The sequence below is a fragment of the Puma concolor genome, chromosome D1 (genome assembly GCF_028749965.1).
Source record: "Puma concolor isolate L17-30 chromosome D1, mPumCon1.1.hap2, whole genome shotgun sequence".
NCBI classification, from domain to species: Eukaryota; Metazoa; Chordata; class Mammalia; order Carnivora; family Felidae; genus Puma; species Puma concolor.
Window position 1 is genome coordinate 16919177 of NC_141676.1, and position 25478 is coordinate 16944654.

General features: G+C 40.1%; 2 protein-coding genes across 11 annotated transcripts in view; one reads left to right on the forward strand and one right to left on the reverse strand.

The window, feature by feature from the left end:
* ATG13 (autophagy related 13) overlaps window positions 1-9534 on the reverse strand; it is a 54392-nt gene extending 44858 nt beyond the window's left edge. For 3 of the 9 annotated variants that reach the window (XM_086677540.1, XM_086677538.1, XM_025927924.2), the window contains exon 1: window positions 9193-9533. The gene's annotated coding sequence lies outside the window, so the exon portion shown is untranslated. Of the gene's footprint in view, window positions 1-8684; window positions 8801-9192 lie in introns of all 9 variants that reach the window. The other 6 variants (XM_086677541.1, XM_086677539.1, XM_086677536.1 and 3 more) reach the window with 5 other exon arrangements.
* Window positions 9535-9761: 227 nt separating this feature from the next.
* HARBI1 (harbinger transposase derived 1) lies at window positions 9762-20732 on the forward strand. 2 transcript variants are annotated; one of them, XM_086677549.1, is made up of 3 exons: window positions 9762-9847; window positions 10904-11734; window positions 18978-20732. In XM_086677549.1, exons 2-3 carry the CDS (start codon window positions 11065-11067, stop codon window positions 19355-19357), a joined length of 1050 nt encoding a protein of 349 aa, XP_086533675.1. In that variant the 5' UTR covers window positions 9762-9847; window positions 10904-11064; the 3' UTR covers window positions 19358-20732. The 2 variants fall into 2 exon arrangements, with proteins under 2 accessions (XP_086533675.1, XP_086533674.1); XM_086677548.1 differs by lacking the exon at window positions 9762-9847 and adding an exon at window positions 9851-9951.
* Window positions 20733-25478: the final 4746 nt, after the last annotated feature.

Below are 25478 nucleotides of genomic sequence, written 5' to 3' on the forward strand. Positions count from 1 at the left end.
TAACACGTATTACATATAGGTCTTCTTTTCCTTTTTCTCCAAGTATTTCCTTGTTCTTCACAGTCCATCTCTGTTCCTCCTTTCCATTTTTACCCATAATATATATCCCAGATAAATTTATTATTGCTGTATTAATTTCTTTTTTCTTGGACCTAGAGCTTTATTTTTTTCAAATTTTTACTTAAATTCTAGTTACTTAACATACAGTGCAATATTAATTTCAGGAGTAGATTCAGTGATTTCTCACTTACATACATACCCAGTGTTCATCCTAACAAATGCCCTCCTTAGTCCTCATCATCCTTTTAGCCCATCTCCCACCCACCTCTCTCCATTAACCCCTTAGTTTGTTCTCTATCTTTAAGAGTCTCTCATGGTGGGGCACTTGGGTGGCTCAGTTGGTTAAGCATCCAACTCTTGATTTCGGCTCAGGTCATGATCTCACAGTTCGTGGGATCGAGCCCCACACGGGCTCTGCGCTGACAGCATGGAGCCTGCTTGGGATTCTCTCCCTCCCTCTCTCTGTCTTCCCCTCCCACACTCACATGCTCCCTTGCTCTTTCTCTCAAAATAAATAAAAAAAACATTTAAAAAATCTTAAAGAAAAAAGTCTCTCATGGTTTACTTCCCTCACTTTCCCCCCTCCTTTTCGTTCATCTCTTTTGTTTGTTAAATTCCACATGAGTGAAATCATATGGTATTTGTCCTTCTCTGACTGACTTATTTCACTTAGCATAATACACTGTAGCTCCATCCACACTGTTGCAAATGGCAAGATTTCATTCTTTCTGATGACTGAGTAATATTCCAGTGTGTGTGTGTGTGTGTGTGTGTGTGTGTGTGTGTGTGTGTGTGTGTCATATCTTTATCCATTCATCAGTCAAAGGACATTTGAGTTCTCTCCATAGCTTGGCTATGTTTTAATTTTTTTTTTTAATTTACAAAAACAGTGGATATTTTTTTCTCTCAGAAAACAATTAAATGTAAAATTGTGTGACTTAAAGCTAATTTTTTAAGTTTCTATTGTGAAAAAATTTAAACATCACTATCTCCAATAATGTGGGATAAGGTCTGCCCTTAGCCTTTGCCAGAACCGCATTTAATTTCTCCCTGGAAGAAAATAATGTCACCCTAGCCCACAAATTGTCTCTACAATTTTTCATATATAATATCTGGCACATATTAAAATAAACTGGGCATTCATGGAGATAAACCCACATGACCAAAATCTAACAGATACAACATTAGAAATACACTAGAAATACATTAACAAAGTTATCAAGACAGAGACTTAAATATTACCATGCTTAATATGTTCAATTAAATAAAGCACAAAGTTGAGGATTTTGACAAAGAAATACTGCAAAAAAGAGCCAAGTAGAAATTCTAGAACTAAAAAACAAAAGAAAAAGCCCCCACTAAATTAAGGACTCAGTGGTTACTAGGAATTTATCCACAGGATACAGGAGTGCTGATTTGCAGGGGCACCTGTACCCTTATGTTTATAGCAGTGCTATGACAATAGCCAAATTATAGAAAGAGCCCAAATGTCCATCAAGGATGAATGAAGATGTGGTGTGTACACACACACACACACATACACACACATACACACTGGAATACTACTCACTGATGAAAAAGAATGAAATCTTGCCATTTGCAACAACATGGATGGAACCGGAGTGTATTATGCTAAGTGAAATAAGTCAGTCAGAGGAAGTCATACCATATGTTTTCACTCCTATGTGGAATTTGAGAAATTTAACAGAAGAACATGGGGGAAGGGAAGGAAGAAATAAGTTACAGAGAAAGAGTCAAACCATTAAGAGATGCTTTTTTTTTCTTATTTTTTTCAATGTTTATTTATTTTTGAGAGACAGAGACACAATGTGAGCAGTAAAGGGGCAGAGAGAGAGAGATCTTAAGAGACTCTTAAATACAGAGAACAAACAGACTCTTAAGTGACGTTAAGAGACTCTTAAATACAGAGAACTGAGGGTTAATGGGAGTGGGGAGATGGCGCGGGGTGGGGAGCAGGGAAAATGGGTGATGGGCATTGAGGAGGGCACTTTTTGGGAAGAGTACTGGGTGTTGCATGTAAGCAATGAATCACGGGAATCTACTCCTGAAGCCCAGAGTAAACTATGCACTATATGTTAGCTAACTTGACAATAAATTCTTTTTTTTAAAAAAAGGACTCAGTGGTTGAGTCTTTGGGCACCTGGCTGGCTCAATTGGTAGAGCATACAACCTTTGATCTCGAGGTTGTAAGTTTGAGGTTGGATGTAGAAATTACTTAAAAATAAAATCTGGTGGTGTGACTCAGTCGGTTAAGCATCTGATTTCGGCTCAGGTCATGATCTCATGGTTGGTGAGTTTGAGCCCTGCATCCAGCTCTGTGCTGACAGCTCAGAGCCTGGAGCCTGCTTCAGATTCTGTGTCTCCCTCTCTGCACGCCCCCCCCCCCACTCATACTCTGTGTCTCTGTCTCTTTCTCAAAAATAAATAAAACATTAAAATAAATTAATTAATTAAATAATTAAATAAAATCTTTGAGGGGCACTTGGGTGGCTCAGTCGGATGAGCCTCCTGACTTGATTTTGTCTCAGGTCATGATCCTAGTGTTGTGGGATCAAGCCCTACATAGGCCTCCACATTGAGCGTGGAGTTTCCTTAAGATTCTCTCTCTCTCTCCCTCTCTCTCTGCCCCTCTCCCCTGCTTACACTCTCTCTCTAAAATTAAAAAAAATTTTTTAATACAAAATAAAATAAAATATTGAAAAAAACAAAGCAAAAGAACTCAATGGTTGGGTCTAACAGATGAGACCAGAAGAAGACAAAAATAGTGAACATGAATATAAGCCAAAAGAAAATATCAGGAATGAACTACAGAGAGGCAAAAGGATGGAAAATAAAGAAAAGTATATGACAGGCCCAGAATGACCATATACTTTTGGGATATTTTTGAAAGTGAAAGGGCACTATTTAAGGTGTTTTTTAATCATACCATGACAATAGGTACATAATGCGACATGAGGTTATCTGAGACATTGAGAACACAGGGAAAGGTCTAACATATGTGTAATTGGAGGCCCAGAGAGAGAGGGGAAAGAATAAGGGGAAGAAGCAAAATTAGGAAATGCATCCCTGAGAATTTTAATGTAAAGGGGTAAGGAAAAATAAAGTGGGTAGGTATGGTCTGGCCAGATTATTGGGGAATGACGAAAGTGAGCAAAAAGAGACTCTAAAAGATTAGTAGGAAGTCAGTGCAGATTTTTCTTTGGATAAAGATTTAGGGACATTAATCTAAATACAGAGTCGTGGGGGATAAAGTAAAGGGACAAAAAGCAATGAGACCAGCTAGGAAGCTACTTCAGCAATCCAGACAGGGGTTGGTGATAACATCGGATTTAAGGTGATACAGGCAATAAAAGAAAAAAAAGGGCAAATAATTTCAAAGAAATAACTGAATAATTTGGCAAGAGATTATATAAATATGACTCCAGATGATATCTTTCGTCCTTAAAATTGGGAGAAGTTAACTAAAAAAATAATCTGTTTTCCAGTTGTTGTTCTTGTTTTTGAGAGGGGGGCACAAGTGAGCAAGGGGCAGAGAGAGAGAGAGGGAGACAGAAAGAATCCCATTAGGGGCAGAAAGGGAGAGAGAGAAGCTGGACTTACCAAAAGCTCGAACTCATGAACCGTGAGATCATGACCTGATGCTTAACTGACTGAGCCACCCAGTCACCCCTGTTTCCCAGTTTTTAACATGGAGTTTTTTAATATTTTGGATTCAGACTTAAAAGCTCAAGATGGCAAATCAAGAACAATAAAGAATAGATAAGTACAAGTACAAACAGAACAAAACAGTAATCTTCCCACTTTCCAGGCATTAGAGTTATTATTAAATTGTAGAGATCCTCTTTTCCATTTAGAAAGTTCTTTGCAGACAAATGATGAACAGAACAGAAAGGTTTAAACAACTGAAACAGTCTTCCTACCTAAAAGAGTTACAAAGAAAGTTTGGAAATAAAAAACAGAAATATACTCTGCTTAAACAAAAAGAAAAAAAAAAGAGAAAGACGAAAGAAAGAAAAGTAAAAGAAAGGAGAAGTAATAATATTTATAACAGGATTCTGGGCCAAAAGTGATGAAATAAGATTAAAAGGGATATTGAGTAATGACAAAATACTCTCTGAAAATATAACAGCCATAAACCTTTAAAAAAATTTTTTTTAACGTTTATTTATTTTTGAGACAGAGAGAGACAGAGCATGAACGGGGGAGGGTCAGAGAGAGAGGGAAACACAGACTCTGAAACAGGCTCCAGGCTCTGAGCCGAAGTCGGCTGCCCAACCGACTGAGCCACCCAGGCGCCCCCAGCCATAAACCTTTATACATAAGCAATATAGTAATAAAATACATAAAGCAAAAGTTCTTAGAGATAGTAGGAGAGCTTGATAAAACCAAAACTGTACCTGAATATTCAACTTTTGACAGCTCAAGTAGATATAAACAAAAATGTAGAAGAACAGAATAATAAAACCAAGTCTATATGTATGTACTGGTATACAGGGCAAGTCACTCAATCCTTCTGTACCTTATATTTCTTTCTTATAAAATGTCAATAAGTGATACCTACCTCACAGGGTTGAGGATTAAATGAGATAGTTCCTATAAAGAGTACTTGCTACATATGAGACCCTCAATAAAGCTCTTGTTACCTAACTTAACCATTCACATTCTCTCAGGTTCAAGGAACATGATAAATTAATCATGCTTTTGATTGATAAAATAAATTTTCCAAGATGTTTTTGCCCATAATCCAATAAAACTAGAAATATACATGGGGCGCCTGGGTGGCTCAGTTGGTTAAACATTTGAGTTCAGCTCAGGTTATGATCTCTCAGTTCGTGGGTTCAAGCCCTGTATCGGGCTTTGTGCTGACAGCTCAGAGCCTGGAGCCTGCTTCAGATTCTATGTTTCCCTCTCTCTCTACCCCTCCCCTGCTTGTGCTCTCTCTCTCAAAAATAAATAAACATTAAAAAAAAAGAAATATATAATAAGAAATTAATCATGTATAAATTAAATCATGTACAAATAAACACTTAAATAAAAACCAACGTTACAATTACCTAGAAATTAACAAAATGGAAAATATCTGATGACAAAAAAGAGATACAGCAAAAGGAGAATTCAGAAGAAAATGTAGAGCATTAAGTAACTGTATAATTAAAAAGATTAAATTTAAGTATTCAATTTAAGAAACCAAAAGTAAAATAAACCAGAAGAAAAGGAAGGTGGGAATAATGATAAAAGCCATGCTTGATTAATTATTTATACCACAGAATAAATAAGGCCAAATATCTGGTTTCTTGCAAATTCCAACAGAAATAGATTCAGGAGTAAAAACACCCTTAAACTTATATTTAAAATAGGACAACTAAATCTCAATAAGTATTTCTCCGTATAATCTCTTTCCTAATGACCTAATAGTTCTGGGCAATACAGAAGAAATTGGAGGGGGCAGGGAACAAACAAACCTCAATATTAGAGAGAACATAAAATGATTTTTAACTCTGTATTTTTCACATTTGTATGAATCGAAAGTCAAAAGTGAAAACAGCCATTTTCCAAAGTAACAATATTAACACTTCTATAAATTCTTTATTTACCTTTATTTTACTAAGAAGCTACTACTGACTGATAGTCAACTGTGCGTTGTTAACGGAACTATTTTTCTAAGTATTGGTCCCCTTCTCTTGTAACCAAGGACATATAGGTGACACCACTAGGGCCAAACAAATTTCCTGTAACACCTACACTGGCATTTAGAAGATTTTTTTAACGTTTATTTATTTTTGGGACAGAGACAGACAGAGCATGAACAGGGGAGGGGCAGAGAGAGAGGGAGACACAGAATCGGAAACAGGCTCCAGGCTCTGAGCCATCAGCCCAGAGCCCGACGCGGGGCCCGAACTCACGAACCGCGAGATCGTGACCTGGCTGAAGTCGGACGCTTAACCGACTGCGCCACCCAGGCGCCCCTAGAAGATTTTTTTTAAATAAACTGGCCCACAGTTTACTCTACAGTTTAAAACAACTGATTCTTTAAAATTAATTTTAAACCTGTTTAATGATTTAAAATCTATTTTAAAGATTTAAAACCAATTTTACATTTCTGTAAGGATTTAAAATTCTTTTAAATTTAAAACCCAAACTCAAAGAAAAGTTTCTTGATGCTCCTTGCGCAGAGAGGACTAGATAGCCTCCTTTGCATTTCTTCCTGGCTGCACTGCCCTTATCCTATCAGGGACAACCTGCAGTTTTTACTGGTGTCCACAATTTGACTAAGAGGAAGCAAAGATGAGCAACTCCTACACCCTTTCCTCTATTGAACCCATGCTTGAAAAAATGGTGTCTTACTCAGTTCAACACCCCAAATTGGTGCTGAATTACTTCCAAGTAATCCACACATAAAACCCAGATAACCTTTGTTCAAGAATTTTTAGAAGAAAAAAAAAGAATTTTTAGTAATGTATACATATTTGAAGACTCTCAAGTCAGCATACAAGCCAAAAAAGTCTTAAGGAATATGAGCTCATTCATTAGCTGAACAGGTTGCATTTCTTATTGAGTCTCTACACATTTACTGCATTAAAAAATAAAAACAAAAAACTACGTTAAATAATAAAAGGTCATAACAATGAGGAATTTTTTAGGTGTACTCTTCATCCTCTAATCTAAGCAGCTCTCCAACCAGTGTTATGAATGCAATTATTCATCTCTTCTATAATAAAGTTTTAAAAAGAAAAGAAATATTTGGGGCACCTGGGGGGCTCAGTTGGTTACGTGTCCGACTTCAGCTCAGGTCATGATCTCATGGTTCGTGGGTTTGAGCCCCGCGTCCGGCTCTGTGCTGATGGCTCAGAACCTGGAGTCTGCTTCAGATTCTGTGTCTCTCTCTCTCTCTCTGCCCCTCCCCTGCTTGTGCTCTGTATCTCTCTCTCTCAAAAAACATTTAAAAAGTTTTAAAAGAAAAAGAAAAGAAATATTTAAAAGTGAAGTTTCAGGGGTTTTCAGGTATTGCCAAGGTTAACTAACTTCTCTCCAGACAAATATTCCAAAACAAATACCTTTCACTCCCACTTGAGCAAAATATAAATGCAGAGTATTGGGGATGTACTTTATCAAGTGGGTGCAATAAATTCTACAGTGGGTACTTTTTTTGAGTAGTCAAAATTATCTTTATCTACTCATACAGTAGGACTTGGGACTCTGAAAGCTCAAAAGTTAATGTCTTCTTTTTGCATTTAGACTCTTGGCACCCTACTCTGAGTCATGGAGGTCATAAGCTAATAAGCTAATGCAGAGTGGATGGGAGCAGGAAAGACAATGGAAAAAACAGAACAAAACATTTCTTGCCTCCACCTCCATACAGTATAATTCCATTATGCATATAATGCATAGCTCCACTGTGTCCAGCTGATTCTTAGTCCTTAAGTAAAACACCATAATAGACTGTTGACTAGCTGAAGATCTGAAGTTTTTGCTTCAATTTTAATAACCACTCTTGAGGAAAAAAATACAAATACGCAAAAAGAATTGTTAAATTTAAGTACAATAGTTTAAAACCCAGTGGTTTGCCAATTTTTAGGTAATGTGAATCTCAAAAGTTGCCATACCCTTAACTTTATATCCAAAGGGATACAATTTGAAAAGAGTGCATGAATTAACTACATTCATCTTATTATACAGACCAGTATATTTGACACTTGCTTCAACACTTACTCATCATCCACTATGCATTAAAAAAAAATTTAATATTTATTTATTTTTGAGAGAGCGAGACAGGCAGAGCATGAGCAGGGGTGGGCAGAGAGAAACGGAGACACAGAATCTGAAGCAGGCTCCAGGCTCTGAGCTGTCAGCACAGAGCCCAATGCGGGGCTTGAACCCACAAACTGTGAGACCATGACCTGAGCCAAAGTCAGATGCTCCACCGATTGAGCCACCCAGGTGCCCCTAAAAATATTAACTCAGGGGGCCCCTGGGGGGCTCAATCAGTTGAGCATTAGACTCAATTTCGGCTCAGGTCATCATCCCAGGGTCCTGGGATGAAGTCCTGACTCTGGCTCCATGCTCAGCATAGAGCCTACTTAAGATTCTCTCTCTTTCTCTCTCTCTCTCTCTCTCTCTCTCCCTCTTCCCCGCTTGTGCTCTCTCTAAAAAACAAACAAACAAAAAAAAAAAAAACCTTAAAAAAATGAAAATTAAAAAATATTAATTCAGGATTCCTTTACACAACCATTCATAAGGCATCTGCTTAGCTGAAAAATGGAGTTGAAAACAAAAAAAAAAATTGTAATTTAGTTGAAGCTGCAATATCCACACATAAAAAGGACTAACATTCATGAAACACACAAAAATCCAGATTAATTTAGTGTAAAGGAAGGGTCTGTTCTTTCCTATTATTGCACATTTCCCACTGAAACTGTTCAATAAATTCTATCTTAGGAGATTAGTTTTAAACGAGGTATAATGATCCAGCTTTCTCTCTCTAAGGGGAAGATACTAAAAGTGAAATACTACGCTCAATTGACAAGGCAAACTGGAAACTGACTTGGAAAGTGAAAACGTAGACAAGTTAGTGATGAACCCAAAAAAGGTGCTTAGCCACTTACCCAGAGATTTATTAAATGAGAATGGTTCGCAGGTTTCCACAGGTCGTTCCAACGACAGTAAGAAGATAGTCGTGAACTTTAGGTCCCTTTTTTCACTAGTCAACAGTCACCCTCACCTACACGCGGAGTACATATTTGGCACTCAGCAAATCCTTTTTTTTTTTTTTCCTTTTTTCTTTCAACAAATCTTGATTGAATGGAAACCTGCCTCCTTCGAACTGGTACCAACCCCGGAGTTACGGTTCCACAATTACCTCAAAAAGCCTTACAACACAACCCAAAGAGCGGAGAAAGTAGAGACGAAAGCTTTGGGGATTTCTGTTAAAACTAGGAGCCATCAAGAGCCAACAGGGCCTACACCAACTCTACTTCCCAAATAAAGCTCTGGTGACTATACTGCGGCTACCCAGCTGCTTCTTCACAAGGAGGTACCGGAAAGGCCGCAGATCCATAGCCTCCCACCCGGGGGCGCTGAGTGATCTGGGGGTATTCCCACTAAAGTTAGTACCTGCAAAGCTGCGACACAGAGAATGGCTCGAGGCTCTCATTACGGAGGCCGGGGCCTGGGGCCGGCCAGTTGCGCCTCCTGGCTGAGGGCTCGGCGCTCCGGAGCTGCAGTGACAGCAGGGGTCGCAGATAAGATACCACCACACGCCTCAGGAGGCTCGTGGCTCGTGGACCCCGCGTGTTTCACTCCCAGAATTGCGCGAGCTGTCGCATTCACATTGACCGGCGTTCTTCAAGAGTGCCCTCACAGCTCAAGCGATCACTCCTGCCTTAAGCCCAGCAGCCGGTCCCCTCCCGGCGCCGCCATCGTTAGTGTTTGTTTTCATCCGCACGGATGAAGGCGGGGGGAGCAAGAGGGCTATGGGTGAAATACAGCTGCCTAACCCCATCCGCACTTTCGCTACGGTATGGACGCCCTATTTCATCTCTTTCCTTCGAATTCCAAAAAAAGTTGATTATATTTTCATATAAATCTTTCTCACCAATTTTTCCACGTGTCTCTGAAGGAAATAAGGCGTAAAGAGGGGGGTCCTTGAAAGGGCGAGAACTTTTGGGCCGGGGGTGGAATGTGCGCCGCCTTTCCGCACGTAGTGGTGGCAACGGCAGTTGAGATGTGGCGTAGGGAGGACGCTGACGCAAGGGGGGCGGTGCCTATGGTGAGCGCCGTGGCGGCTAGTTCCAGACCGCCGGTTCCGGAGGAGGGCAGGACGGGGCTGGGTGGGTGGGTGGGGAATGCTGGTAACCTGGCAGCCGCGGAGAGGTGGGTGATGGGCCTTGGCTGACTTTGAGTGGTCAACGTAATCAGACTTCTAAGTTTCTGAGGTGCCTTTTAAAAGCGGCAGTGTCGCCTCCCAGCCCTAGCTATTCCAGGATCTTCTTTTTGAGCCTACCTTCCAATCTGTGTGGTCTTCCTTACTTTCTGGTCCTCAGCCTCAAGATTTGGATTTAGTGGGGAGAAGGGAAAGCCTGTTGTTAAAGCATATGACCTGCGTCCACCAGGCTGGGCTGTGGGTAGTTTTTTGCCCCTCCTCTCTTGTTAGACTGGTTTGAGCAACCCTCACGTCCATCTTGTACTTAACAGGTGGAACCAGAGGGCTTGGATAATGAAACCCGCTGGAACCAATTCCTGCCCTGAATAGTTATGACTTATATCAGCTAGTTCGTGACCTGTGTAGTTAGGAGCAGACCTCTTTTACCTTAAGGATAACTTATGCTGTCGCCTCCATTAATTTTTTTTTTTAAGATTTTATTTTTAAGTAATTTCTACACTCTACCTGGAGCTGGAACTTAAAACCAGAAGATCAAGCATTGCAGGCTGTACAGACTAAGCCAGCCAGGTGCCCCACAACATTAAGCTTTTGCTTTAACCAGTTTAAATGCCAGGCATTAAGTGAGCCACCAAAATCAACTTCCATGATCTATCTATATTTTTCTTTTTTTTTTTCTTTCTTACAAACCCTTGTATTGAGGGCTGACTTTCAATAGATAGCAGTGAGGGAGCTGCTCTGCTACATAGGAAACAACTCCTATTATCTTTCAAACCAAAGTGAGCCTATTGGGCAGCCATGAGCTAGTGGAGAAAAACCCAGTTACAGGTGTAGCACCTTTTGCTTGGACAGAATGGAAATCTGAGAAAAGGAACTGTTGTAGCCTTTGAATCACTTTGATGCCTTTGGTCGGTTTCTAATGCTTTTTTCTTCTAACCTTTACAGAGAGAAGATTACAAATGCCAGAACCATTTAACTGATGGATGCTGAACCATTTAGCTGCTAAATGCTGACACTTCTTTAAATAGCTTCTTGCACCAACATCTTCACTGGGAGGAATTCAGGAAAAGTAGCAGAGGGAAGGAGAGATCACATTTGCATGTACCATGGCTATACCAATAACAGTGCTTGACTGTGATCTCTTGTTGTATGGCCGAGGTCACCGGACATTGGACCGCTTTAAGCTGGATGATGTGACCGATGAATATTTGATGTCCATGTATGGGTTTCCTCGACAGTTCATTTATTACTTGGTGGAACTCTTAGGGGCGAGTCTTTCTAGACCTACTCAGAGATCCAGGGCTATTAGCCCAGAGACACAAATCCTTGCAGCACTGGGCTTCTATACTTCAGGTTCCTTCCAGACTCGGATGGGAGACGCTATTGGAATCAGTCAGGCATCTATGAGTCGATGTGTTGCCAATGTCACTGAAGCACTTGTGGAAAGAGCCACACAGTTCATTCGCTTTCCAGCTGATGAAGCCTCCATGCAGGCTGTGAAGGATGAATTCTACGGGTTGGCAGGGATGCCAGGGGTGATAGGGGTGGTTGACTGTATCCATGTGGCAATCAAGGCACCAAATGCTGAAGATCTCTCCTATGTGAACCGCAAAGGTCTGCATTCTTTAAACTGCCTGATGGTGTGTGACATCAGAGGGGCATTAATGACTGTGGAGACCAACTGGCCAGGTAGCCTACAGGACTATGCTGTGCTGCAGCAATCCTCCCTCAGTAGTCAGTTTGAAGCTGGAATGCACAAAGATAGCTGGCTGCTTGGTAAGTCTGCAGGTGTGAATGCTTCATTTTGTAGCTATAGAAAAATTATGTAGCAGAGCAGAATGAAATTTGAGAGTCTATAGACCTGAGTCTCGGTCCTGTCCTTTTTTTAATGAGACGTCAGGGGCACCTGGGTGGCTCAGTCAGTTTAGTATCTGACTCGATTTTGGCTTGAGTCATGATCCCAGGATCGTGGTGTCAAACCCAGTGTTGGACTCCATGCTGAGCATGGAGTCTGCTTGGGATTCTCTCTTATTCTCTCTCTTTCTTCCTCTGCTCCTCTCCCGGGCTTGGACTCTCTCTTGAAAAAAAAAAAAAAAAAGACCTCAGGTGAGAACTCTCTGAGCCTTAATTTTTTTTTTAATCAACACTTAAAGAGACATTCATGAAACGTCATTTTAAAACATAGCATTTGACCCAGATCTTCACTTCTAAGGATTTATCTTGAGGCATTTCTTCATAGATAAGAACAGTAGTTGGGATGTCTGGGTATGTCAGTCAGTTAAGCAGTTGACTTTAGGTCAAGTCATGATCTCAAAGTTCGTGAGTTCAAGCCCGGCATCCAGCTCTCTGCTGTCAGTGCAGAGTCTGCTTTAGATTCTCTGTTCTCCTCTCCCTCTGCCCCTCCCCTGTTCATTCTGTCTCTTTCTCTCTCTCACTCTCAAAAATAAAATAAGCACAAAGAAAGTGTATTCAATAAATAAATATGAGTAGCGGTGATGTGAAGTAAAATAACATTGCAGCAGTGTTTTATAGTTGGAAAAAAAAGCAACAACAACCCTACAAAAACATTCCCCTTAATTTTTTTTTTTTTAACGTTTTTTATTTATTTTTGGGACAGAGAGAGACAGAGCATGAACGGGGGAGGGGCAGAGAGAGAGGGAGACACAGAATTGGAAACAGGCTCCAGGCTCTGAGCCATCAGCCCAGAGCCCGACGCGGGGCTCGAACTCACGGACCGCGAGATCGTGACCTGGCTGAAGTCGGACGCTTAACCGACTGCGCCACCCAGGCGCCCCAAAACATTCCCCTTAAATACAGCCAAAATATTTAATCAGTACAGATCTGGTTAAATACAGTACACCCATACAACTGAGCCTGAATTCTTATCATGTGTAAAATGTTAAAAATAATGCCAACAGTAGTAATACCTCTTGTTAAGATCAAGTGATATATACGAGAGTTCACTATAAAGTATTGTACAAATAAAAGATATTTGTGTATTGTAAGACACTGTAGTGTCTCTATGAAAATGATAGCAGTGCACTTACACAGTTCTTATGGGAACTGACTTCACAGATCTGCCCAAATGCTATTGGGAAGCCTGACTTAACGGTGTAAGTAGGACACGAACCCATTCAAAACTGAGCAGTGCACACTGAGGTGACTGCACAGCTGGGAGGAATATGGTTGGGTAATAGCGATAATACCCTTGAGCTTGGCAGCTTAGTTCTCTTTGTTTGTTTTAAAGCACTACTCTTATATAAGCAATAGGACAAAGGTTATCTTCTATACAACATACTACGTAAGAGACAAAAAGAAACCTGAATGATTGGAAGACCTCTCTTTCAAAAACCACTGATCATATCTGCACTGCATGTACTTATAACAGTGTTCAACATGAAATAGGCACTCAGGAATTATTTCTCTTTGATATCCTTTTATTTCTCCCATGTTACAAGTGGGAAGAGACTGCTGTCACGCTGATTGGTTTAGAGCTGCTGGGGTACCACATGCAACGTCTTGGAACTCTGATTTTCTTGAGTTCTTGCTTCTACACACCATCTTCAGTTACCACCTTCTCTTCAACATTTATTTATTTTTGGGACAGAGAGAGACAGAGCATGAACGGGGGAGGAGCAGAGAGAGAGGGAGACACAGAATCGGAAACAGGCTCCAGGCTCTGAGCCATCAGCCCAGAGCCTGACGCGGGGCTCGAACTCACGGACCGCGAGATCGTGACCTGGCTGAAGTCGGACGCTTAACCGACTGCGCCACCCAGGCGCCTCCAGTTACCACCTTCTCTTTACTCTACCAGACCTTTATCTTAATCCCACCTTGTGCCTTTTTTGAACTTTCAAAGTTTTTTTTCAAACAAGTCACACCAAGACATGAAAGAAAGTCTGTTTTGCAAGTATCTCATCTAGTTACTTCTGCAGCTGTGAGACTTCTTGGTTCCAAGCTCATTTCTTATGAAATCACTTTGGTACCTCTACTATAAAGCCAGCTAAAACATACTGAGCACTTAGAATTTGTCAGGCAATGTTGTAAGCACTTTGCATTAGATTATCTCACTTAATCCTTATAAAAACTCTTAAGGAGGGGCGCCTGGGTGGCGCAGTTGGTTAAGCGTCCGACTTCAGCCAGGTCACGATCTCGCGGTCCGTGAGTTAGAGCCCCGCGTCAGGCTCTGGGCTGATGGCTCAGAGCCTGGAGCCTGTTTCCAATTCTGTGTCTCCCTCTCTCTCTGCCCCTTCCCCATTCATGCTCTGTCTCTCTCTGTCCCAAAAATAAATAAACGTTGAAAAAAAAAATAATAATAAAAAAAAACTCTTAAGGAGTTAAATACTAATATTACCAACATTTGTGTGGATGAGGAAATTAAGGCAGAGTATCTAAGCCACTTGTGGTTAACTTTTAAAACTAGGTCACGTGAAGAATTAACTCTATTCAGCAAATACTCCCTTTGCTAAGGACCTCAAGGTCATGTAGGAATTACTTACTCCCTTTTCCTTCACACCTTGGGACCCCAGATTCAGTTGGAAATATGGCTTTAGTTTTTTGAGGTGTTTACAGGACATAGTTGGAAATAAGGAAAAACTGCCTTTTTTTTTTTTTTTTTTTAAGTAGGCTCTATGCCCACAGGGTTTGATCTCATGACCCGGAGATCAACAGTCACATGCCGTCATGAATGAACCATCCAGGCATCCCAACTCTGACAAACTTTTATATACTTTTCTGATTCCCTTCTTTACAGAAAGAGTGAAAGTGGGAGAGATGGATATGGCAACAACATTGAAAAAATGTTTATTAAGCCGGTTTTGGTACCGGCTACATGCTAGTGAAGCACTAGGGATGAGAAAAATATACCCATGTGGAAATTGATTCCCTTAATACTAGCAATTCTACTAGCACATACCCCTTGCAAAGCCTCCATGAACTCTAACAAGAAAACTAGTTTGAAGAGCCCTGAACTAGTACAGTATTTCACAAATTTTCCAAATCAAGAGTTATCCGGAGAATTTATTAAAAATACACATCATAGGGGTGCCTGGGTGGCGCAGTCGCTTAAGCGTCCGACTTCAGCCAGGTCATGATCTCACGGTCCGTGAGTTCAAGCCCCGCGTCGGGCTCTGGGCTGATGGCTCAGAGCCTGGAGCCTGTTTCCGATTCTGTGTCTCCCTCTCTCTCTGCCCCTCCCCCGTTCATGCTCTGTCTCTCTCTGTCCCAAAAATAAATAAACGTTGGAAAAAAAAAATTAAAAAAAAAATACACATCATGGGGCCACATCAAACTTTGGGAGTGAGAATCTTCAAAGAAAGCCTCTAGATCTCCTTTTTAATAGATCCCTCAAATGATTCATACAAATAGATAAATTTAGAAAACACTGGTATCTAAAAGTTGTGGGGATAATATGGGGTAATAATTTAGGGGAAGATTGGCAGGATTAGAAGAATGGCAAGATGTTAAAAAAGAGAAGATGGCTGATTGTAGGGGCACCTGGGTGGTTCAGTCAGTTAAGCATCTAACTCATGGTTTTGGCTCAGATCATGATCTCATGGTTCATGAATTCAAGCCCCATGTCGGGTTCTGCACTGATAGCATGGAGCCTGCTTGGGATCCTCTCTCTTCTCTCTTTTCGCCCCTCCCCTGCTCATGCTCTCTCTCTCTCAAAATAAATGTGTATATGTATATATATATATATATATATATATATATACATATATATATACACATATATACATATATATATGTATATATATATATACATATATATGTATATATGTGTATATATATATGTATATATATATATATATATGAAAGGTTGATTGTATCTTAATGCCATCAGATTTGTGGAATAGTTCTGTTTGCCAAATGTAGAATTAACCAGATTCCTTTTGTTGTTGTTTTTAATTTGTTTTATGTTTTTTTTTAGTATGAAATCATTTTTATAAAAATTTAAAACCAAGAGCAATATTATATTGCTTAGATACAGTATAAACAAATGGGGGAAAATGACAAAATTCAGAATAGTGTTTTCATCAAAGGGGTGTATGGGAGATCCTGTGTGTGTGTGTGTGTGTGTGTGTGTTTGTGTGTGTGTGTGTGTGTGTTTAGCATATTTTCACCATGGGTGTCATCCCTTCATGTCCTTCTCATGTCTCCCTTCAGAACTGCATTACCTAATTCCTCTTCTCTAAATGTACTGCAAACAATTCAGCCTGAGTTCTTATTTCTTCAGCTCTTGGCCTAGTATTGTTAAGCAGCTTTGGGTAAGATCTGCCAGAATGTCTTGTGGATGACTGATCATGTAAGCAATTGTAATCTGTTTAACAATTCTGATCCTAATCCCCTCCTGAGTGTCTGGTTTTCAGTGGTGCTTGGATTATAACCAGTTAATAACGATGGAGCATTTTATGAAAGGTCTGCATTAAGTAGCTTGTTTTTTATGTCTCCACATCTAATGCTCATACTATTTCTTAGAGAAACATATAACAAATACCATTTAGTATCTCTGTGCTTTGGCATTCATCTTAATGTTTATCTTACTCTCTTTTACAGCATTACACCATTGTTTTCCTGACTCTGAGTCTGACATTAGTGTTTAGTGACTAGCTCCTTCTCTTTCCTTTGCCTGGCATATCAGAGAATGGCTGACATATATTTTGATCTTCTCATTTATAAAATGAGTTCAGTAATATCTTACCTAGCAGAGTTGGGATTGGATAATAAGGAATAATACTTTTGAAGTGCCCAGCACGGTGCCTGCTACATAGTAGGTATTCAATGAGTCACTGATACTATTTTCATTATTATTTTCAGCATCAGTTTCTTAAATTCAGTATTTAGTAGGTGGAGCTCAACTAAGATAGTTTGTACTTAAGGGGGAAGTCAACTAAATGTAAAATTTGAAAATGTTATGAGGCTTCTTAAATATTTAAAGCTAATCCGGTACACCTACAAATAATACAATGTTGTACGTCAATTATGTGTAAGTAAAAACATTAAAAAAAAAATTTGGTGGGGTGGGGCACCTGTCTGGCTCAGTTGGTAGAGTGTGCAACTCTTGATCTTGGGGTTGTGGGTTCGAGCCTCATATTAGATGTAGAGATTACTTAAAAATAAAATCTTTAGGGGTGCCTGGGTGCCTCAGTTGGTTGAGTGTCCGACTTCAGCTCAGGTCATGATCTCATGGTTGGTGGGTTTGAGCCCCGTTTCAGGCTCTGTACTGACAGCTCAGAGCCTGGAGCCTGCTTCAGATTCTGTCTCCCTCTCTCTCTCTGCCCCTCCCCTGCTCTCGCTCTGTCTCTCTCTCTCTCAAAAGTAAATAAACATTAAAAAATAAAATAAAATATTTTAAAAAATAATAAAAGAAATAAATTTTTAAAAGTTTATTTATTTTGAGAGAGAGCTCAAGCAGGAGAGGGGCAGAGAGAGAGGGAGAGAAAGAGAATCCCAATCCACACTGAGAGTGCAGATACAATATAAACAAATGCAGAGAAGTACCAACTTGCACAATAGCTGTGTTCCTGACCCACTATCAGTTTTGGTATGTAGTTACGGACTGTTCAGAGAGTCAGGGCATACATACATACACAACTCCTTTCTCTCATGAACCATGAGCTGAAATCAAGAGTCGGATGCTTAACTGGCTGAGCCACCCAGGTGCCCCTAAAAAAATTTTTTTAAATAAAGTTAATCCAGTTCTTTAAAAGGTAAGCTTCTGAGAGAAAGGAATTGTGTATGTTTTGGGACAGTGCCCCGACTCTCTGAACCGTCCATGACTACATACCAAAACTAATAGTGGGTCAGGAACACAGCTATTGTGCAAGTTGGTACTCTCAAGTTGTCTCAGATTTCTAAGGGGTTGTACCTCTGTGTGAGACCTTTCATCCCCCAGGCCGGCTGTAGTGAGTCAGGACAATTAAGCATTATAGAAACACTGTACTGTTGTAACAGGACATTGCATACCAGCCTTGTATTGTATTTTGTTCTTAGCATTGCCTGAGATCATTTGATAAGCAAGTCACCTTAGGAAAATGCCTTGCATATATTATTTTAACTGACTTATGATCTGATTTCCTTATCGCTGTTACTATTTGTATCATTGTATTTATGTGAAATTCTACCAGTTTCTGTTACAAAGCACGGTTCTAGCGAATGTAATATCTAGGAACACCTGAGGTCTGATCTCTGCCACAGGTGCTGGGACTTTGATCTTATTGTTCTTAGCACTGGGAGGATGAATGATTATTGTCCATGAGATATGCACTCTGAAATCCGTAGGTAGTGCTTTCAGACCTGACACTGTAATGGTAAGGTTAGAAATTTTCCTCACAAGTGTTTGGAGCTTTCCTGGAAGAACTCTCTCTTTCTCTCTTGTACTTTTTTCTTTGGAGATTTTGAAGGTTTGCTTGCTGTATGATAGTTTTTACTAACCTTTTTCAAAATTATTTTTTAATGTTTGTTTTCAAGAGAGACAGAGACAGAGAATGAGCAGGGGAGGGGCAGAGAGAGAGGGAGACACAGAATCTGAAGCAGGCTCCAGGTTCTGAGCTGTCTGCACAGAGCCTGACGCGGGGCTCAAACTCACGAACCGCGAGATCATGACCTGAGCTGAAGTCGGACCTTCAACCAACTGAGCCACCCAGGTGCCCCCTAACCTTTTATTAAAGAACAAGATCTCTGAGTTTAGAAAGTCAGGGATTTTATTTCCTTCAGTGCCTTCACCTTCTTCCCACATTTTTTTCAGACTTGGCTGTTTGGTTGGTTGTTTGTTTTTAAAGCTGTCAGCCTTTTTCTGTGTTGGTTTAAACCAAGGATATTTCCAGCCAAGACCCATGTCTTACTGCTCGTGATCCTAGCATGCCTTCTTTTTACCACAACATTTCCCTCTTGGTTTTTCTGGGGCATGGTGGCTCCAGAGTCTGTTGCATCCATTCTCTATATTTGTTCCTAGATTTTCCTTTCTGTTTGTATTCCAATTAGAATGACTTACTATTTCTTTGGACCTTCCCCACAGGTGATAATTCCTTCTTTCTCCGTACTTGGCTCATGACCCCCCTTCACATTCCTGAAACTCCAGCGGAATATCGCTATAATATGGCCCATTCTGCTACTCACAGTGTGATTGAGAAGACCTTCCGAACCCTCTGTTCCCGATTCCGCTGCCTGGATGGATCCAAAGGGGCACTGCAGTACTCACCAGAAAAGTCCAGCCACATTATCTTGGCTTGTTGTGTCCTCCACAACATCTCCCTGGAGCATGGGATGGATGTTTGGTCCTCTCCAATGACAGGACCCATGGAACAGCCCCCTGAGGAAGAGTATGAGCACATGGAGTCCCTGGACCTAGAGGCTGACCGAATACGTCAGGAGCTGATGCTCACTCATTTTAGCTAATGTGAAATCTGGGGGCGAGGGAAACTTTTCCAGGAGGAGTTGGGACAAACTTTCTCCCTCACCGCCCCATACAGAGTCCCCTCATCTAGCATGAATGAGTATGTGGACACTTGTCACAAATCGACATTTAATCTGTGTGTTTTAGAAGGGTTGTGGCTATGCCAGGATATCTTGATAACGTTTGCAAATATATTAGCTAAACCAAAAACAAGACAATAAATAGTTCCCTGCTATCCAGTGAACTCCAGGTTGAGCCCCACTCATTTGAAAAGTCACTAGTAGTAGACATTTATGATTGTGCCCACAAAATCAAAGCAAAGGGGAAAACGGCGCTCAGCCAGATATTTTTTGTCTGTTTCTTAAATTATGTGGAGATTTCAAATGAAAACTATATGTGTTTGTCCTGAATTATTAGGTGGGATTATTAGGTGGAACTTTCTACTTTGCTGCCTATATAGACATCATCTGAGACAAGTGTAAAGAGTAAATGTGAGTTCGGGAATGGTTTTCGGACATAAGTGAGTGGCTGCTAATCTGAGTTTGCAGCCTTGTGTTTTTAGGAGGATGCTGGGGACAGTCTGAGACCTCCATCTTTCTGTAGTAGTTGGACTGTGACTTGCAGTTGGTTTCTAGGGAGATCATCTGGATTCCAATCTCCTCTTTCCAACCCAGAGGAGGAGTTAGAGGATAAATGGGTTTAAGAACCCAATCAGCTCAAAGAAGACAAGTAAAATATAGATAAAATAGCAAGTTTACACTTTACAGATCTAAAGACCCTGGTAGATAGATGGACAGAGGAGATTCACCCAGGTTTTGACAGCTCACATCTAAATAGATCACATTTCTTATGTTCATGATGTTAGAATATCCATTTGGCCATTCTGCTCTGAAATTCATTGTACAGAAAGAAGACTTTGAGAATAAAAAGATACATGAAAGTAGTAAGAAAGTGAAGTAAAAAGAACATAGTTTCTTGGTGTGAAATGAATTTTGGCATTAGACCTATTTGGATATCTTGCAAAATCATGGACAGAATTTCCCAGGAAATGAATAATCCCCACCAAGTCTTATTCTAAAATTACACTGATATAAAAACAACCTAATTGGAATAAAGAAAGTGTGAATTAGGTTCACACATTGGTGCCTCTGCTGGGACAAAAAAGAGACTTTCCTGAGGATTGTCTTGTTCCTGGTTTCTCATCAACTCACCATGTGATACCTCAGAATTATCCTCTTGGATCATTTCCTACCTGCCTTTGGCAGTGTTAATCTGGTGATTTTCAAAGTAAAGAAATGAACAGCTGATGACAGAAGAAATTTGGAAATAAACTGAGAGTGACTCATCCCCAAGATTAAAAACAATTATGGATTATTATCTGCTGTTTATTTCTACTCCAAATGCTATTTCCCATCATCATTCTACTCTATAAAGAGTGGGTCCATGTGGCAGGAGGTTGAGCTTGATGTGTACAATGATGTCATTGAGATGACAATGGACCGCAAAGAGGTGCCTGAGAATGTTAGTTCTACTCTTTCTGTAGAGGTGTCCTGTTACATATTCTTCCTTTGTAAAAGCTAACCTGTGACCAGGCTTGCTTTGTCCCCTTCATGAGGCAATATTTTAATTCTTGTGGTCTTTCCAAGCGTCCTGAGATGGGTATTTTTCCCTACAGAGTTTTGGTTCTGTTGTGCATATTGTATAAGGAAAGGGTTACTTGACATCCACATATCATAAGTGCCAAAGTGGAATGTGAACTTAGAAAGTGTCTGGCATTTTAGCCCGAAAAACTGCATTAAAGGAAACTTGGGGCTTTTCACAACTTAACTCACTAGATGGTAACATGAAGCCTGAGTGGGAGGGACAGTCTTGGAGAGATTTCAAAAGTAATTTTAAGTCTATTACTTGCACACCAAAGATAATTTCTAAGTGCTGAAGTGACTGAATATTGGCTAGCAGTGCTTTTCCCTGGGAGCATTTTATTTCCTAATAATTCCACAGAGTAACTGTTCGAATCTATTTCTTTAATCTCCTTTCAACCTGCATTTTTACAGGCCAGGATTTTTTCAGTCCTTGGTTACAATTTCCCTAAAATGATCTAGGGTTGGGATCAGGGTCTGTACTTCGATTGCCAAGGGTTTGCCCATAGGGACTTTTCATAAGTGCCTGAGAAGTCTTCTCTTGAGGTCCTTACTGTGGATTTTTAGTATCTTCCTGGTACAGTTTTGGGAAAGAGTCAAGGATTATGCCTGTCTTATGTAAGCTTCATCTTCCTGTAGATGATGCCATCTGGTCAGCCCAGAAGTTTTCCAGATTTGCCCTTAGATGTTTCAAGACAGCAAAGTCCCAGGATATATTAAGATAAAACCACAATATTGGGTCATCACTGGTTTGCCAATTTCAAATTCTACACAAGAGAGACCACAAACATATTCTTAGTTTAAAATGAACTGAACAGAGATGGGTCTCCTTTCCTGACCCTTGGACTGTAAAGGATATCTAGCAAGTTAATCTAAGTTGAGACTAATGGGGTCATATAGTAAAGACATATAAGAAGCGGGAGGGGTAAAATAGAAGCTAGACAGATAACAGACACTGTGATTGTATCCCAACCTGAAATGATAAAACAGCTCTCAGACTGAGCTTAGCAGTTGCTGTCCCTGACAATGGAAGGCAAGTTAGGAAAAAAAAAAGAAAGAAAGAAAGAAAGAAAGAAAGAAAGAAAGAAAGAAAGAAAGAAAGAAAGAAAGAAAGAAAAAGAAAGAAAGAAAGAAAGAAATCAAGGATACTTAATCATTGTGTGTACGCATAACATGTCTTCAGGGCCCATATTGCTCTGTAGATCCCCCCCAGATTTTACGAAATTGTGAGAATAAGATAACAGAGTTAAGTGAGAGTTGGTTGATCATGAGAATGTCAATGCAAGAAGGAAGAGAAAATACTAGCTGAATGCTGGGAACACTCCAGTTCCCTAACACATAAAATTCACAGGAGTTTTTATTGTTTTCATGACTACACTTTAAACCCCCTTTGTGATAATCAAATGAGAGTGATGAGATCTCTGATACTAGAAAGGAGCAAGGAAAATAAACCTCGAAATCAGAAGCTAGCACATTTCAAAAGAAAAAAGATCCAGGGGCTCCTGGGTGCCTCAGTCGGGTAAGCATCTAAATATTGATTTTGGCTCAGGTCATGATCTCACTGTTTGTAGGATCAAGCCCCACGTCAGACTCCACGCTAACAGCATGGAGCCTGGAGCCTGCTTGGGGTTCTTGCTCTCCCTCTCTCTCTGCCCCTCCCCAACTCGCACAGTTACACACTCTCTCTCTCTAAATAATAAACATGAAAACATTAAAAAAAAAGAAAAGAAAAGAAAAACAGTCCAATTGAAAGCAATCTCTATGTGTGTCCAACAAAACAGTAAGGATCTATCATTCTGTTGAGACTTTAACCCTTACATATATATCATAAACATGTTTATGAAAGGGCTGATTTGTCATTCTAGAGTCTTAACATGTTCATATGATTCAATCTATTGATAAACTTTGCCACTGAAAGCTTATCCTGTATAAATAATTCCGAAGAAGGAAACATCTCCTATAATTCTACTGTGAATGACTTACCCGCTGTTCTGGGATCTCTCTCCTTCACTGGGCTGCTCCTATATCATTACCCTGCTTCTACCTTTACCACCCAGCCCAAAGTGTGTACATTACCCCAGAGTGCCATAAGACCAGGCTACAAAAGAACAGAACAGAATTGCAACTACAACTGGCTTGTCATTTGGCTGCTCAAGTCCCAATTCCTCTTCCTGGAATTCCTAATAAGATGACTCATGGTACTGCTACAGGGTTCTTTCATCCTAGGTTCAGGCCTGATTTCTATTATGCAGAGTGTAGTAGATGTTTTTTAGAGCCCAGAGCCAATACAAGGAAGTTTCCTTCCCTTCTCTCCTTTTCCCTCCTTTCACCCTTCATCCCAGGCAAATCCTCCATGTCTACAAGTGCCAATCCTCTTTTCCTGGCTTAGTCTTTACAAGTTCCTTACATGTGATTGACATGGATTTACAATCCTTACAAATGGTTGACAGTGGCTATGTCCATTCTTAGGGTAACCAACTGTCCTGGTTTGCCCAGAGCCATTGCAGTGTTAGCATTGAAAGTTCCCTGTACTGGGAAACCCCTTAATCCTCAGCTCATTGGGACAGATGGTCACCCTACTTCAGGAGAAGCGTTATCTTACCTTCAAGGGGGTGGCTCCCCCAGGAGAGCCATAATACAATACATAGCCATAATACAATACAAGCCATAATACAAGCCAATACAAGCCATAATACAATAAGCAATAATCAACATAATAATGAATTATTAAGTCTTAACACTGATATGTAAGTATCAGTGATATATCCCAGTATGATCTTTACTCTGCCCACTTGGTTTAAGTCTCCCTCAATGTAAGGACATTCCTATAGGTTTGAGAATTTCAACTCCTGATCTCTTGTGATCTACTCTTCTGTCCAACTTGGCTTTTCCATAAGAGCCAGCAGTAGTTTACCGTCACACTGAATCCTAAATCCACCCTTGAAAAGAAACAGTTCTCTAGAGAAATTTATCTATAGAGATGCAACTCTGCCTGCAGAATAAATCATCTTTTTCATGGTTTCACAGAGCAGTTTAGCCTCAACTTATAAAATAGCTCCATTTTCAGGTGATGGTTTTAGATTTATATTTCCATACCCTTCAGGTGTTTTTCCCAAAATAAAAGTCTCCCATTTTTGAAGACTGAAAACTTCTTGTAGCCTTGAAATTAGTTTCTTTAGTTTTTCTCACTGAAATCAAGGTTTCAAAATAATGTTGTTATTTGGGTCAAATTTGAATGAGGGCTATAGCTTTAGATGCTTATGCCCCACAAGCCTTTCTAAGAAGGAAGCTTCTCTAAAACATGTATTCTGGGAATAGAATCTCAGTCCTGGATGACAGCAAAGGAAAGTCTATTTGTTGCTCCTCATCTGGCTTCAGGAATGTGGCAGAGACTGCTTATTTAGTTGACACTTAGTATCCTTTTGCTCTTGACTTTGAGAACTGCCCAGGATAAAGACTAATTCCCAATTAGGTGTGGCTATGTGACTAAATTCTGGCCAGTGGAATATAAGTGGAAATGTCCTGTGCTATTTTCAAGATATGTCCTTATGGCAGGAGACATGCCTTTCCTCTTTCAGCTTCCTGCTAGTTGGAATGTAGACATGATGGCTAGAATTTGAACAGCTGCCTTGGACCTGGGATAAAAGCCACTTATTGAAGATGTCAAAGGAACAAGATGGAAGCCTGGTTCCTGATACCAAATAGGCACACCTTACCCTAGGCTGTGTATCTCTGGGTTTCTTTTACATGATGGAGAAATACACTTCTACTTTGCTTCTTCACTCTTTTTGTTTAAGTGCAATAGGTCCTAATTGTAAATAAAAAGGTTACAATTATCTCTTTCCAAGAGCAGCAATACCTATTACACAGAAAATGTTTGGAGGCAACATACACATCCAACAATGGGGAGCAAGGTCAGTATATCCTCTCAATGGAATATTGTGCAATTGTTAAAAATAACAACTATTAAAGACTTAATAGGGAAATGATACAATGGGAAACAATAACACTTGTATCTCTGCTTAAACTTTAAAACATTATGCAGGCTATTTCTTAGGACTGCATGGGAGCATGAACAAATTAAAACTTGGTGGTTTTTTTTTTTTAAGTTTATTTATTTTGAGAGAGAGAGAGAGAGAGAGTGGGGGAGGGGTAGAAAGAGAGGGAGAGAGACAATCCCACACAAACTCTACACTATCAGCACAGAGCCTGATGAGGGGCTTGAACCCACAAACCACGAGATCATGACCTGAACCCAAATCAAGAGTCAGATGCTCAACCAACTGAGCCACCCAGGCACCCCAAAACTTTGTGTTTTGGAAGTGGATTATTAAATTCTTTCTTTTTTAAGACTTTCATAAATGTTGCTATGTTTCCTCATTTTTAAGTCCCCTAAAACAGTAGTAGACAACAAAAGCCCAGTGTTTCATCCTCATATTATGGATGCTGATTCTATCCTGCATTATATATATGAGTTGTCCCT

What these genes read in the sequence shown, in the direction of transcription:
- HARBI1 (XM_086677549.1), top strand. Translation starts at nt 11,065, where the DNA reads ATGGCTATACCAATAACAGTGCTTGACTGTGATCTCTTGTTGTATGGC. An exon ending in CAAAGATAGCTGGCTGCTTG is followed by an intron (nt 11,735 to 18,977) that starts GTAAGTCTGCAG and finishes CCTTCCCCACAG; the next exon opens with GTGATAATTCCTTCTTTCTC.